Below are 13826 nucleotides of genomic sequence, written 5' to 3'. Positions count from 1 at the left end.
CTCGAACATTGAAGCAAGTTGTAAGTGAAGCAGGTTTGATCGAACCACTGTTAAAGTGGGCGGTATCTGCGAATGTTATCGTAACTGCAAGCATAATGAAGTGTGGCCATTGGTAATTGAATATGTGCCGAGTTCAGGACAGCAAAAATTAATGGCAGACCCACAAACACTCATCTTTCAATGCAGCGCCCCATTCATTATAATTAAGGAAAACTTTTTATTTTTGTATTTGGCAATGCATTTGGACAGCAGCCTGAAAGCAATCCGAGATCCAATTCGCAAACACTCGCATTCAAGCCATATCCCTTTCCATCTGCCGCCAATTGCTGACCCATATCGTGCGGTTCTCTCAACGTTGGCTGACAAATATTGTGACAGCTGTCACCGAAAGCGAAAGTGACAGGCCAGTGACCCGCACTTCCGGTTTGCTGTGGACTTTCCCGCTTCCCGTCACCCTGCACAACTGTACCTCGACTCGCGCTGGGATTCACGTTGACGCATCTTTATAATTGAAAATTAATAGTCGCTAGTTGCTTGTTTATGCATTCTCCGGCGACCAACGGCCTCTGTTTCTGACTTGCATTCCCCCACTGGTATCCATTCCGCATTTTCGGTGGCCGTGTTGGAATGATGCGGGTGTGGGTGTGGCAGCCATGGCCATTCCCGGAGACTGGACACGCGTTCAGGCAAACAATACCAATTACCAGGCGCGTAACGGTGCGGCACTGGATATGTGCCAGGTTGGAGGATATGAGGATATGAGATCCCGTACGTGTGTGTGTGTGTGAGCACTTCCTGGCTGCCCTCACATATTCATATAGATATATATGCACGTGGGTGAGCGGGGTGTATGGGTGTATGGGTGTGTCAGCCATGGCCAATGCAGATGTCTGCTTGTGTTTGTTTTTTGCTGTTTGTTCGTTTAACTGACATTCGTCCAGTGTTATTTCTACCCGCCTCACCGCCCCACAACTTTTTGGGTTTTTTGTTTGGAGTCACTGCCTGACCGAGAAGCCATTGTACAATTTTAATTGGCGTTTCAGTTATTGAAATGTTGCACTCAGATCGATTTATACATGCCCTATGCATCGCGGCATCATGACAAAGTGAAAAGATTTTTTTTAAATGCTGGAAAAAACATTATTTTAAACAAAATGCAGAAACTACAAAAAAATGATTTTATATTATCCAGGCTTTTATCCTTGAAGCAGTTTTTTAATTCATAATATTGTTCATTGAATCGAAAAGTCTTTTCATTAAATCAAAAAGTCGAAGCGCTCAAAGAGTAAGAGTATTCACACTTCAGCATTCAAAAAGTAGTGTCCTTCACTGTTTTCCAGGATATTAACAGTCAATAATGTCAGGTTTTTGTCGAACATATGCGGCAGCGATTTTTCATTGTCGCCTCCAATGAAATTGTTTTTTTTTTCTCTCAGTCTATCTTAATATTTTAATTTTTCCTGCATTTCACTTTTAATACGGTTAAATGCTCCTAAAGAAAAAACAATAACTTTATGGAGTATCGCTTCTACGGGTGCAAGTAATGAATGATTTTCAGCTTGAGCGAATATAAAGCTTGAAACACATTTTCAGCCTAATTGAAATGCAACTGACTACTCGATTGAATTAAATTCGTTGGCTCTCAGTGTCTGCTTTTGTTTATCGTTTTCGATTGTGGTGTTAATAATAATATAAGCAGTGCTTTGCTTCAGCGATTGTTTCCTAATAACAAACACGACACGACGCACTCTAATTCCCTGTCCCTGCGAAATCTCTCGGATTTTCTCCCAGAATCTGACAGCTCACGTTGGCGCCTCGCAAGGATTAAGTCATGCTGCTGTCATGCATAAATTCTGCAAGTTGTACAACGAAAAAGGACCCGGCGTGGGTAAGAAATAGTTCCAAATTTAATGCAGTAGAGGTATTATAAAGTGCGGGATTCCATTCGAGTTTATAACTGAAGAAATACTAAAATCCTTAATTTCTACAAATCAAGCACTATTCAATACAGCGCTTTTTTAATCAACCCAATGATGTTACGCCAGTCTAATTAGCAATTTATTAAACTGACTTAATTTATTTACTTATCTGAAGGAATTCATGTGTGAACTAATTTTCTCTGTGACACAGCTTTTCACTCACACAAGATCTGAAAATAATTAGCTTAAACTTGCGTCGGTTCTCAAATCATTATTAGCATAACAATAAAGTTGTTGGGTCGACACAAAATCACCATCATATAGGACAAATATCTTTTTAATTACTTACGAACAAGCCTCAAACCAAAAACTCAACCCAAAAACAAGGCTGAGCAAAAGTTACATTGGCAGCAGAAACACCAAGACATTTGCTAATCTCTCAACAAAACCCCAAATCCAATCCTTTCTCAGCTCGTTATACTGCATTTTACGGCAATGTGATAAACGTTTTAGGAAAATATTACAATAATAATTGTCAAAGAGTTACTAGGAGTTTTTGGAGGCGAGGAATTTTAAGCTGCATTAAACCAGATTCTGACCCACTTATTTCGTTGGGATTTTCGTTTTTATGTACGAATTCTTGGTGTTTACACATTGGCTGATTCTCATAAATTATGAATTCTCCGAATTTACTCGTATATGATGTCCATTTTTGTATATAAACAATTGATAATGTATGTGCGGAAAATTCTAAAACTACCAAGCGAATGTGTAAATTTTGTCTACTTATAATTGGATCTGATTTATTTGTTACATGTTGAAATTTTCAATTTATGGGCCTGCAGCCTGTTCTGTCCTTGTGCTGATTTCGGATAACACTTTCGATCAAAGTGCTCACGCTGCTTTCGATTGTGGGACTTTTGAAATGATTTCAACTAGTTTGTAAAAATAATGTGTACTTCAATTTGCACCGAGTCTTAGCAAACAATTTTAACGTTGAATTCAATTCGATAGTTAAAACAATTCACTAAACTGCAGTATTTATGCCAACATAATGGAATTTCAATTTCCATCTTAATCATTTGCGTAGAAAAATTAATTTGAAATGTGAATAATTCAAACGGGCCCATTTATTCATTGAAAATTAAATGCCCATGCCATGATGAACATAAAGCAAATCGTAAAGCAATTCGAATTTTATTGATATGCTTATTTGGTCTTTAGCATCAGCATGTCAAAATTTAATTCAGATTGCAGCATCATTATTCAAATTGCCTTTCCTTGATTTACATACCAAAAATTCACAAAGCATCAAGCAATACCGCAGACATTTTGCGACAATTTAAAATGATAATACATATTTAATTTGCAGCGTTTGTTCAGAAAAAAACTAAATACAAAGGGAAATTGAAACAACTGTCAGGCATTCTGTGTCACATTAAAATAATAATATAATATAATCGCATAGAAATGGCCAAAACTAACAATGTAAAATTTATAAAAGTTACCAAAGAAGAAGCTGAAAAAACCAAATTAACCGCGAATTACAAATCAATTTAAATGCGCCAAACTTTTTTTCCCAAAGCCAAACAATGAATCTTCTACATCTCGTTATTCTATTTCCGCGCAGAAGGAAAAAACTTTTAATTCAATTCCTGTCTCAGGCATGTCAATGAGTTTGTCTTTGCGGTGGGAGACAAGTTTCAGGTTTCGGGCCTCTTTTGGCCTCTTGAATGCAACATTTTCGGTCGCGAAGAATGGAAATTTGTTTAGTAAATTAAAAGTACTTAAAGTGCAAGTCAAGATCCCAGCTTCCCCCAACTAATACCACTTTCAGTCCCCCGTCTCAGCTGTGGCATTATGTATTCTTTTTTAAAACATGCAAAATCACGTCTATGCATCTTAATAACTTTTCGTGCTCGTGCAAACAATGCGAACGTGAAAGTTGAATAGGTTTGGCTTAGTTATCAGAGGGTTCCCGTCTACGTTTTCGAAGGAGGAAATTTTCCGGGGTTGCGGGCAGGTTGCTCCATGGTCTCTCAATGCATAAATCAAATGTACATATTGTAGTTGAAGCTAAACTTAATTTAGTTTCCGGGAGTTCCCAACAAGTTCCGCATATCGAGGGTGGATTTGGAGCACAGATAGGGGGAAAGCAAGAAAATTCGTTGTGGCGCTGATATTTGATTTTTGAATCTTGGTAAATTTCAAGTGTAGCAGTAGTTTCTACTAAAGTATTTAAGACTATTACATTTATTGGTTGAATCAAGAAGATACGATTTGTATCATAGGTGGTGAGTTCCCATTGCTAACTACTATTATTATTTGCATATCTTGTGCAAACAATAGCTTCCTAATCCTGCTTCTCTGTAATAAAACTATAGTAAGGTATAATCCATCCTAAGCCTTGGCCATAGTCATAACTTTGTTCAGCAAACACATCCATTCCCATTCCGAGGCACACATGAAACAATTGAATCGAAAAGAAGCCAATCAGTCAACAAGGGGATTCCCCACGTAACCCACCGAGGGTGGCAAAAAACCAGTCAAAAAACAAAGTAACAATACAAAAATTAATTGATGACGTGCACACACACACACACACACCAACACACACGCAGCCACACAGATGACGCACCAACACTAATTGGCAGCAGGAAAAACGTGGGGCATACTATATGCATGTATGCGAGCGCATAGCCAGGAAGTCGATTTGATAACCGTGCAGGATATGAAGGGCGGCATGGATCCCTTCCGTTTTGGTTATGAAATATCCGAAAGGGAACGCTGTGACGGGATTTCGGAGGCGGTTTGGAGAAGGGTGAGGGGGGCGTGAACACGTCCAAATCGATGCAGACATAGACGAGCAACAATCAATCAATTAAATGCCTGAATGCAGCTCCAAACAAACCGAGCCACGATAACCATAACATGACCCACCGGATAATGTTCGGCATGCAAAAGTGAGCCTGCCTTTTAGGCAGCCGGCAACACTTTTAAAGATTTATTCTTGTTTCTCGGCTTGTTTGAAACTCCGACTTTCTCTGGGATATTTTGCCAATTTAAGTGACGGAGTGAAACTTTTAGAGCTCCCTGGATGGCTAATGCAGCAAACGAAATTGGCATGTGGCAAGATGTGGCCAAGAACACACTTTCTGTGAACCATTTTTATATTGGCAAGTAATTCTAAAAATCTACAACCATTGCAAACTTCCATCTGTTTAATGGGTTAAGTGCGAGGTAAAACATATGTAAATATTTAAGGCAAATATTTGTGTGTGCCAGAATGTTTTATGATTCATAGATATAATTCTAAATCTTGTGTCCAAAAGTAGTTAATGGATACTTATGGCTTATCAGACTTCTGGCCATAAGAAACTCATTTCAGAATGCTACCGTAAGCAGTGTGAAACTTAACGGAATCATAAATTGTAATCATCAACTGATTAATACTTGTAAAATATTGAGAAAACGTGAACGTCTGGAATGGCCAAGAAGCCAATCTAATCAATGGTGATAAGAAACGAAATTCTATGAGACATACGAAAAAGAAATAATTTATTATGGCATAGCCTCGAGCTCATCTATATTAATAGTCGCACTAGGCATAGATCTTGACCAGCAAGAGACCCAGAACGCTGGCCACTATGGTGATGGTGCTGCTGCTCATCTTTCCGGCCGGATTCTTGTTGCACTTGTCACCCGAACAGGTGAGACAACGGGTCTTATTGTAGTGGGCATAGGCCGGCTTAAGGGCCAAGCTGCAGGCTCCAACATTTGGATGCACGCAGCCATGCAGCTGATGGATCACATCGTTGTCTGGGAACGGAATGTAGTTTATAAATCAATCTAGTCTGCTTCTGAAGGACCATGCTACTCACTCCAGTTGTACTTCAGAGCCAGGCAATCGAATCGCGTGCTGGTTAGGTTCCGAACATTCTGATGATAGACACCTAGGTAGTAACTAGTCTCGTTTGCAGCCGCATTCGTGCAGGTGACTTTCTTGGGACTCTTGCAGTCCTTTGGCGTTACGCAGGTGTAACACACCAGAGAATCAGCTAATCCATGTTAAAAAATAATCAGTTTAATTCGAATTTCACATTTTACGCTATTGACTCACCAATTTGCACACAGACAAATGCCACAAGCACGCTGACTATTAAAGCTTTTCTATACATTTTGGTTCGTATATTCTTTTCTTAACACTTAGCAGTAATACCAACTTTTCAAGTCGTCTATTCGCTTTAAACTAAACTCTTTTTTAATGTCATGAACTCTTTTATAAGGCTTTTCTCTTCAGATTTCGCACATTACTCAATTCTTTGAGATAAGCGTGTACATACACATATGTGCATTTTTGTTAAGCTAATCTTATCATTACGTTTATTGGGTAATAAACTTATAAGAATTTCAATGGACAAGCATTAGGGGTTTCCCCTTCCGAAACTCATTCAGTTGGGATACATTTCTGTATTCCGAGACTCATTTTAATATAACAAATAAAATTGGAATTTTCCATGCGTTTCCATCAACTTCTTATTAAAGCATGTCCTTTTTGTCTTGTGACGATAACGTTTTTGTTTTTTAAATTGTTCAAAGCTGACGAATTTAACATTTATACTTTTTTTATTACTTCCAGCAACATATGTATATATCTAAGCTTTCATTCTTCCCCATTTTATTTGTGAACATTTTGGACCTAGCCCACAGTTTCAAGAGTTAGTCACAGCTGGCATTATCACACCTGAGCGGCTTTAATAAATAGCTCTTATCTTATTCCGCGCCCAATCTATATGCAATAAAAAGATAAAACCGTTGGGTACAACAAGTAGCCATCAGGAATTCGAATATTTTACCCAATTAACCTGAAAAGTTGATTAACCGCTATAAATAAATTTATAGAAAAAATACTGTCTAAATTGTTACTTTCTAGCAAGCAGTACAGTACATATTGGATTCTTTAAGTCCATTTTATTTAGTTTCTGTTCTTGTTAAAGAAAATGCTTAAAGTTATAAATACCATATAGATTGCAATTGTTATGATACATCCCAACTTATACTTTGTAATCTAATAGAAATTTAAGTGTGAACTCATAAAACACTTAAACAAACATTCAGGAACTGCTTGGAAGAGATATAGCGATAAAGCCAGATTATATTGTGGAAAGAAAATAAATTTGTAACTAAAACCAATGTTGCACATTGCTTCAGAGCCTCTAACGCACTTATTATGATCAGGTTCCCCTTCTTTGTCATCTTAAATGATTTTATTTTTAATTCAAATAAATAATATACATCGAAAAGTAGTTGGAATACTGCACAGCTCAGTCGCCAGATTATGACTTTTGCATCTAGCTCAGAGCCTTGGCCAAAATCACGGCCATGGCGGATCCCAGGATGGTATAGACACTGCTGCTGAAAGTTCCAGCCGGATTGCAGTAGTCGGTGCCGCAGGTTAGGCACTTCTTGGACCATCCACTCGAAGTGTTGTTCAGGGAAAGATTGCAGACATTTGTCTCGTTGAATACGCAGCCCAGGAACTCAAAGGTGTGGGTGTAGTCTGAGGAAAAATAAAAAATAAGGTAAGGATACCCCCTTCACCAGCATAAATGTGGAAAAAACATACTTGCTGCATGGTAGTAAGTGAGATTGGCACAGGAAAAGTTGAGACTGCCATTAACGGTGGGCACATTACTATGGTAGCCTTCCAGGAAATTCTTGTTGGCGTTGGCCGTCGAATTGGAGCAGGTTTCGGAGGAGGGACTCTTGCATCCAGACGGCGAGTTGCACTTGGAGCAGGTCAGCGAGTCAGCTATTAGATGAAAATATTCCATAAGCAAAGATTCAACTTTGTGGTCACTTCTTCTTCTCACCGAACGGCACTGCCACAAAGGCCACAAGGACCACACAGAAAATCAAGTTCTTCCACATGGCGATAGGTTAATATTTTCTTTAATAATTATTAAAGTAACTCTTCGTCAGGCTGCCTCAGCGAAACTGAATCAAGTGTAGCCGATAGCTGCTCAATTTGTAGTCCAACATTTTTCCATAATAAAAGCGGTTTTTATGCCGGCTATAAAGATTAGATACTCGGCGCAATCCAACTTTGAGTCAGATATTGTTGACTAAGCCCCAAAACGGGGACTTCTGCTGCTGAAGTGCACTTCCAGGTCAGTATATGTTTACTTGTTCAGGGTATACCTGTTATCAACTAAATTCCAATACGATAACTAAAACAAAAATGGGAACAGAACTCATGGCAAGTTTTATATGCTTTTCCGCAGGCGTTTATGAAAAGTGACATCATTTACAAGTATTGTCAATTGGCTTATTTTACCTGATATCTAACATCCTGACTATTAGTTGATAATATTCCTATAAAGAATACTGTTTATAACATGTTTTATATATGAGACTACAAAACGCTATCAAAAACAGATACCATATGTGTATATATGTTTAAGTATTATTACTATATCACATATTTGTATAAGTATTTCGTTTCTTGTTACTTGTTATAGTTATTAAAATTAAAGTTTATAAGTTCGAGGCATAGTATATAAATTAATGATGTACACGAATGACAGACCGATTAGTGCATAAAATGAAATTTCTAAGTAATAAATAAAAGGTCTGCATCGGGCTGTGAAGATAAATGAACTAAATAAAAATATAAATGCTTTATTAAAAATAAGAATTAAATATAGGAATTAGTCACAAGAAAGAAAACACGTAGCTTAGCCGCCAAGTAAACTCACGATAAACCACAAAAAATGTTTCTCTTTTATTTTTTTTTTGTTGCTCAAGCCAAAGAATAATTTTAACAATACTAGCAGAAGACTCGCCGTAGGTGGAATTGAAAATCATACATCACAATCGTGGCCATTCCCCCGGACATGTCACGAATAGCTAAGCAGCTATAACAACAAGGATGCTAAGCCGCTGTCAAGGATGCGTAGGAGAGTATAACAAATGACAGGACCAATGACTGACTTTGCATTGCATTGGGAAGGAGCACTTCAATTTGGCAAGCAAAAAAAAACAAAAAATAAGGGATCGCCTGCGGTCGAGATTTAAAAAGTACGTGTATCCGAGTGTCCAAACAGGTAAACAACAGAATTACAATATGCTTTCTTAAAAATTAAAAAGGAAAAAAGCAGCAGACAACAAGCAGTAGCGAGCTCTTTCCGACAGGACAATAAGCAAGGATAAGCATCGAAATGATGATGATGATGGTGATGACGATGGTAGTGGTGCTAAGAGCTGGCAAGACAAATACAAGCAAAAACATAGATACTCGTACAGATACAGATACGCGACAGGCGACAACGATAGCAAAAGTCGAGGAGTCTGACAGATACATTTTAGTCCTGTTGCGGCTCCTGTTTGTCTACTTTTTCCGCTTTTTGTTCCTGCCCTTTTTGTCCCGATACGCGCAGGTCCTGGCCACATTTCCGCTTGCACATTGCACTCGTATTCCGGTCACGTATCCTTTTTAATCCTGACAAGAATATTATTTCCATAAAAAACATACACACTCTCCCAGGAAGAGCGACTTGCGGCACCATCCCGGCAAATCAAGCATACGCCGCGTTGGCCACCTAACAGAGTCGTAGACATAGACAATTCGCAATGGCCCTAGAGCAGATGTATTTAATCTTTTAAATATATGTATGTATATGTATATAGGTTGCCATACAACTCTAGCCCTATAAACAAATTTAAATTGGTAGAAAGACGAATTCGCTAGCACAAATGAAATAATACTTTCTGTTCTCAAAGAATACAAACCTACATTTTTGAAATATAAAACATTAATAAAAGGAATAGTGTTTAAGTAGAATGCTTAAACGTTAATGAGATACGACCCAAATAATTAATATTATTATTAAAATTTCCTTGCTATCCTGGATTGAAAATAAAAGTTAAGAAGTACAATGACGGTATTACAAAGCTCTTTTCTGTCCTCATCAGTATGCAGTCTGTCAATGGGAAAGCAAGGATTCAATAGATTTCCTATGCTTTCGACAATATTTGTTGTTCACATAACAAATTACAAAAGCTGCAAAATAATTTATAACAATCGATTGTTGTTGGACCATCTGGCTACACCCACACACACACACTCGCTCTTGGACTGGCTAAGAGAACAACAATGTGGACTACAATGCAAACAAATCGACCAACTATAATAATAAGACAGTCCCCTGGCATGCCAGCAGATAAAATTAGAGTCCGAGGAGGGACTGGAGATATGGGCGGGAAAATGGGACCCGACTCGGGTCCATTGCATTGTCTGCAGCAGCTGCAAAAACTTTCAACATCAATGAAAGGAAACAAACAAATTTTACATTTTCTATGTCTATGTCTATGTCGGTGGCTCCAATGAACAACAAAAAGGGGAAATGGAAAAAAGTGCTAGTCAAAAGGAGGATTCAGTAAGAAAAACAAAAACAAAAGCAGCTTAAGTACTGCCACAAGTCGTTAGTCGAGGTCGCCACTACTAAAAAGGGGAGTTTTCAACTTTAAAGGATAAGCTGAAGTATGCTAATTGCATCTTGGCAAGTGACATGTGCAAGTATGATTGCAGCTTATAATCTAAGTACGCTGTATGTACCTATTATAAGACGAAAGATTGTAAAATGCAAGATAATGTTTCAATAATAAAATATTACAATATGGAAAGATATCCTACATCTTGTGTCAAATAGTATAGCATAGCTACACCATTCCTTACCCTCTTGATTAAATACCCCTGAAAGTGTGCTGCACATTGACCCACTTGAGTTCATTTGAAAGTTGAAACTTGTACCCTATCTCTCGACATAACCGTTCAATTTGCAGTTCATGTCTTGGCTTCGTTTAGTTCAGTTTTCTACTTTTTGCAGCTCCTTGCTGTTAACAAGTTCACGTGCGAAATTGCAATGACCCAAAGGACACGACGACACACCTGCCGGGCGATTTTCCACCCGTCCCACCTCTTTTAGCACCTGTGGTTCCACTGCTAACTGCCATGACAACCGTAGATGGTGAAGAGTAGCCGTAAAGTCAACGGAAAAGCCAGAAGAAAAGCGACAATGGGCAGTGGGGAACCTCGCAGCAATTTGCAGCATTTAATCAACAATTAGTGAGGCCAGGAAAATGGCTGGGAAAACCAGAAGAGACGCCACCGTGCGACTGCAATCGCAGATGAAAAGTTCTTTCCCCCGAAATGGATACTTATGCCACTCTGGCCAGTCAATTCACTTTGCCTATGCCAACTTTGTGTTTTTTCCTCTCCCCGAAAACTTTTATTTGCCTTCGGTCCAATCATTAGGTAAATTTGATCTTCGCTCTCTCGTCTGTCTGCAGTTATTGATATGATGTGGTCATCCATGCCACTTGCTCCTCCCAGACTATGCCAATATTTGGTCCTGGGGTTTTTCTGGGTCAATTGCTTCAGTGAGCGATGATGAATGGACCGATAGAGAAGTGCAGCTGGTGCAAGGAAAATGTTGTAAATTCCTTGATTGCATTGTTTTCGAAAACATTGAAATCTGTTTTTTTACGCCTCACAATTTTATTTACAACAGCACTTAATATTTTCCTTAAAAGTAAGCTAGCAAAATGAATTTTATGTAAATGGGCTACCAATACAAAATTTTATTTTTTTAGTAACTATTTAACCAATTCTCAAGTCATAATATATTTTGATACTATTTTATTCGTTTAATTTGGTTTCAATGATCTCAGATGCCACTAACGGAGCCAATCCAATCACGAACCGCAGAGACGCGCGAGTAAACGCCGGGATAGTTTGGCCTGGCACAGCCGTAGCCCCAAGAGACCACGCCCCAAAGGACACCATCAGCAGCCAGAGGACCTCCTGAGTCCCCTTGACAGGCGTCCTTGCCGCCCTCCGGCAATCCGGCGCAGAGCATGCGATCCGTGATGCTGCCAAAGTTGCCATACGCCTCTGTGCACTGCGTCTGACTGACTTTGGGCACCGTAACGGACCGCAGGATGGCTGAGGTCTCCTGGGCGCTCTGCGTGTTTCCCCAGCCGGAAACCAGGACCGGAGTACCATCGGCAATGTCCGCATCCTGGTCGGGCAGCCCTACGAAAGCCTGCGTCACGTTCTTGGCACTATATTCCTCAAGCTCGAGGAGCGAAAAGTCAAAGTCGATGGTGTAGGCATCGAATTTGGGATGTCGATGGACTCGCTTGATCCCCACCAATTGACCGCCTACAGACGTCCGAGAGGATCCAATTCGAACCTTGGATGAGAGTATGGCCGATCCTTCAGTGCAGTGGGCAGCTGTGAGTACCCAGCCCTGAGCGATCAGGGAGCCGCCACAGAAGTGATAGCTACGCTGCAGGGAAACCTGGTAGGGAATGTCCTTTATGCTAGCCACCTGGCCGCCCACAATGCGTCCATCCAGGCGAGGGCGCCTCACGGTGGCGCCTAAGCTGAGGCTTACCAGGAGAATCCCGCCGAGAAAGAGCTGAAGAATCGTCTTTGCCATGCCGGTCAATCCAATGCTCGGTCGCATTTGCTGCAGGTGCAACGAAATCCGCCTTTATATAGAGTTTGCCAATCGATCAAGCTATTATCGACTGCGCTTTCAGGGTCAATTCCTGCACTCTCGCCTCACCTCGCTCTGTCCACTTGGCCTAGTTTGATGAGCAGGCACTTCGACGATCATAAACTTTATTGCCGCCAAAATAAACCATGTTATCTAGGAGGGGGTAATCGCCCAATAGCCTTAGTCTAGTGCACTACTTTACAGCTTTAGCCAGGTCAGGAACTTGTTGTTTGACGGCATCTCCACCAGCTTTTCCAGCTGCAGGCCGTTTTCGGCCGCCAATACCTTTAGGTCCTTAATGTCGCGAACGCCCCAGGAGGCGTCTCTCTGGCGAAGGCTCCGATCGAAGTTCACATTGCTCTGGGGAACGAGGATGCCGTCTTGTGCATATGGACCATAAGTGAACATCCTTCCGCCCTTCTTCAGCAGCTGTCCGGCGGCCCGGAATAGTCCTATTGAGCAGGTCCAGGGACTGATGTGCATCATGTTGGAGTTGAACATGTAGTCGTAGCTGCCAGGTGCTGGGGGAGCCTCCCAGTCTCTGGGATCTCGTGTGATGTCCACATGGAATGGTGGGCGAATATTTCCAGTGGGACAGTCCGCTGCATAGGCAGCAATCGAACCGAACTGGTTCCTTTCGTACTCCGTCGGCTGGAAGCTGATGTTGGGCAGCAGGGGCGCCAGGAATCCCGCATGTTGTCCTGAGCCCGAAGCAATCTCCAGCAATTGCAAATTCTTGGTGGTTTTGTCCACCTGAGAGAGTAGCGCCTCCGAAATCGGTTGCGAATTACGATCCGCCGATGGATGCGAGCTCTTGGCGAAGCTGCAACGGGGAAGGATGTGCAGGAGTCGCTTGGTCAGGCTATTTGTTCAGCATTTAATAAACTAAAAGTTTCGATATCCAGATTGTTTACCTCATTTTACGGTCAAAAAGGACAAACAAAAACGCCGATGTAAGTGATGGGCAGCACTGTCTGAAACCAGGGATGGGCAATATCATTACAGCAAAACTAAGTAGCAGGAAAGCAATCACAGAATTTTAGAACGAAATGTCGGTCATGGGAATAGAAAATTTCTTATTCAATCGAGTACTGAATGATTAAGTTTTCTTGCTTTGTTATTTAAAAAAAACATGTTTGATGTAAACGCGAGCATTGGGTGGTTAATATAGCTTAGTTCCGTTTGCGTACAAATTTCAATAATATTTCCATGTTTCACTGTTTATATGTTTTTTTAATTTAAGGAAACTATGAGACAGTCACAATTTAGCTTGAGCATCTCTATTAGTGACAGCTCTCGATTCCAACAGCTGGTGGCCACATTTGGCAGCAATATTTTGCTA

General features: G+C 40.4%; 4 protein-coding genes across 5 annotated transcripts; all 4 read right to left on the bottom strand.

Moving 5' to 3' along the window:
- Nucleotides 1-5460: 5460 nt before the first annotated feature.
- LOC6527824 lies at nt 5461-6164 on the bottom strand. The gene is made up of 3 exons (XM_002088861.4): nt 6040-6164; nt 5801-5977; nt 5461-5738 (listed from the first exon to the last, which is right to left on the bottom strand). The coding sequence occupies exons 1-3, from the start codon at nt 6095-6097 to the stop codon at nt 5521-5523; spliced, it is 453 nt and encodes a 150-aa protein (XP_002088897.1). The 5' UTR covers nt 6098-6164; the 3' UTR covers nt 5461-5520.
- Nucleotides 6165-7147: 983 nt separating this feature from the next.
- On the bottom strand, nt 7148-7924 carry LOC6527823. Its single transcript, XM_002088860.4, has 3 exons — nt 7793-7924; nt 7546-7731; nt 7148-7479 (listed from the first exon to the last, which is right to left on the bottom strand). Exons 1-3 carry the CDS (start codon nt 7848-7850, stop codon nt 7271-7273), a joined length of 453 nt encoding a protein of 150 aa, XP_002088896.1. The 5' UTR covers nt 7851-7924; the 3' UTR covers nt 7148-7270.
- A 3680-nt stretch (nt 7925-11604) lies between these two features.
- LOC6527822 (trypsin-1) lies at nt 11605-12459 on the bottom strand. Its single transcript, XM_002088859.4, has one exon. The coding sequence runs from the start codon at nt 12449-12451 to the stop codon at nt 11648-11650; it is 804 nt and encodes a 267-aa protein (XP_002088895.2). The 5' UTR covers nt 12452-12459; the 3' UTR covers nt 11605-11647.
- A 133-nt stretch (nt 12460-12592) lies between these two features.
- LOC6527821 (UPF0585 protein CG18661) lies at nt 12593-13528 on the bottom strand. Of its 2 annotated transcripts, none has more exons than XM_015198336.2 (2): nt 13399-13528; nt 12593-13346 (listed from the first exon to the last, which is right to left on the bottom strand). In XM_015198336.2, the coding sequence occupies exons 1-2, from the start codon at nt 13482-13484 to the stop codon at nt 12683-12685; spliced, it is 750 nt and encodes a 249-aa protein (XP_015053822.1). In that variant the 5' UTR covers nt 13485-13528; the 3' UTR covers nt 12593-12682. The 2 variants fall into 2 exon arrangements, with proteins under 2 accessions (XP_015053822.1, XP_002088894.2); XM_002088858.3 differs by having other exon boundaries at nt 12593-13307; nt 13399-13526.
- Between the last annotated feature and the right edge of the window lie 298 nt (nt 13529-13826).

This window comes from Drosophila yakuba, chromosome 2L (genome assembly GCF_016746365.2).
Source record: "Drosophila yakuba strain Tai18E2 chromosome 2L, Prin_Dyak_Tai18E2_2.1, whole genome shotgun sequence".
NCBI classification, from domain to species: Eukaryota; Metazoa; Arthropoda; class Insecta; order Diptera; family Drosophilidae; genus Drosophila; species Drosophila yakuba.
This window is presented reverse-complemented; position numbering and strand designations above follow the sequence as displayed.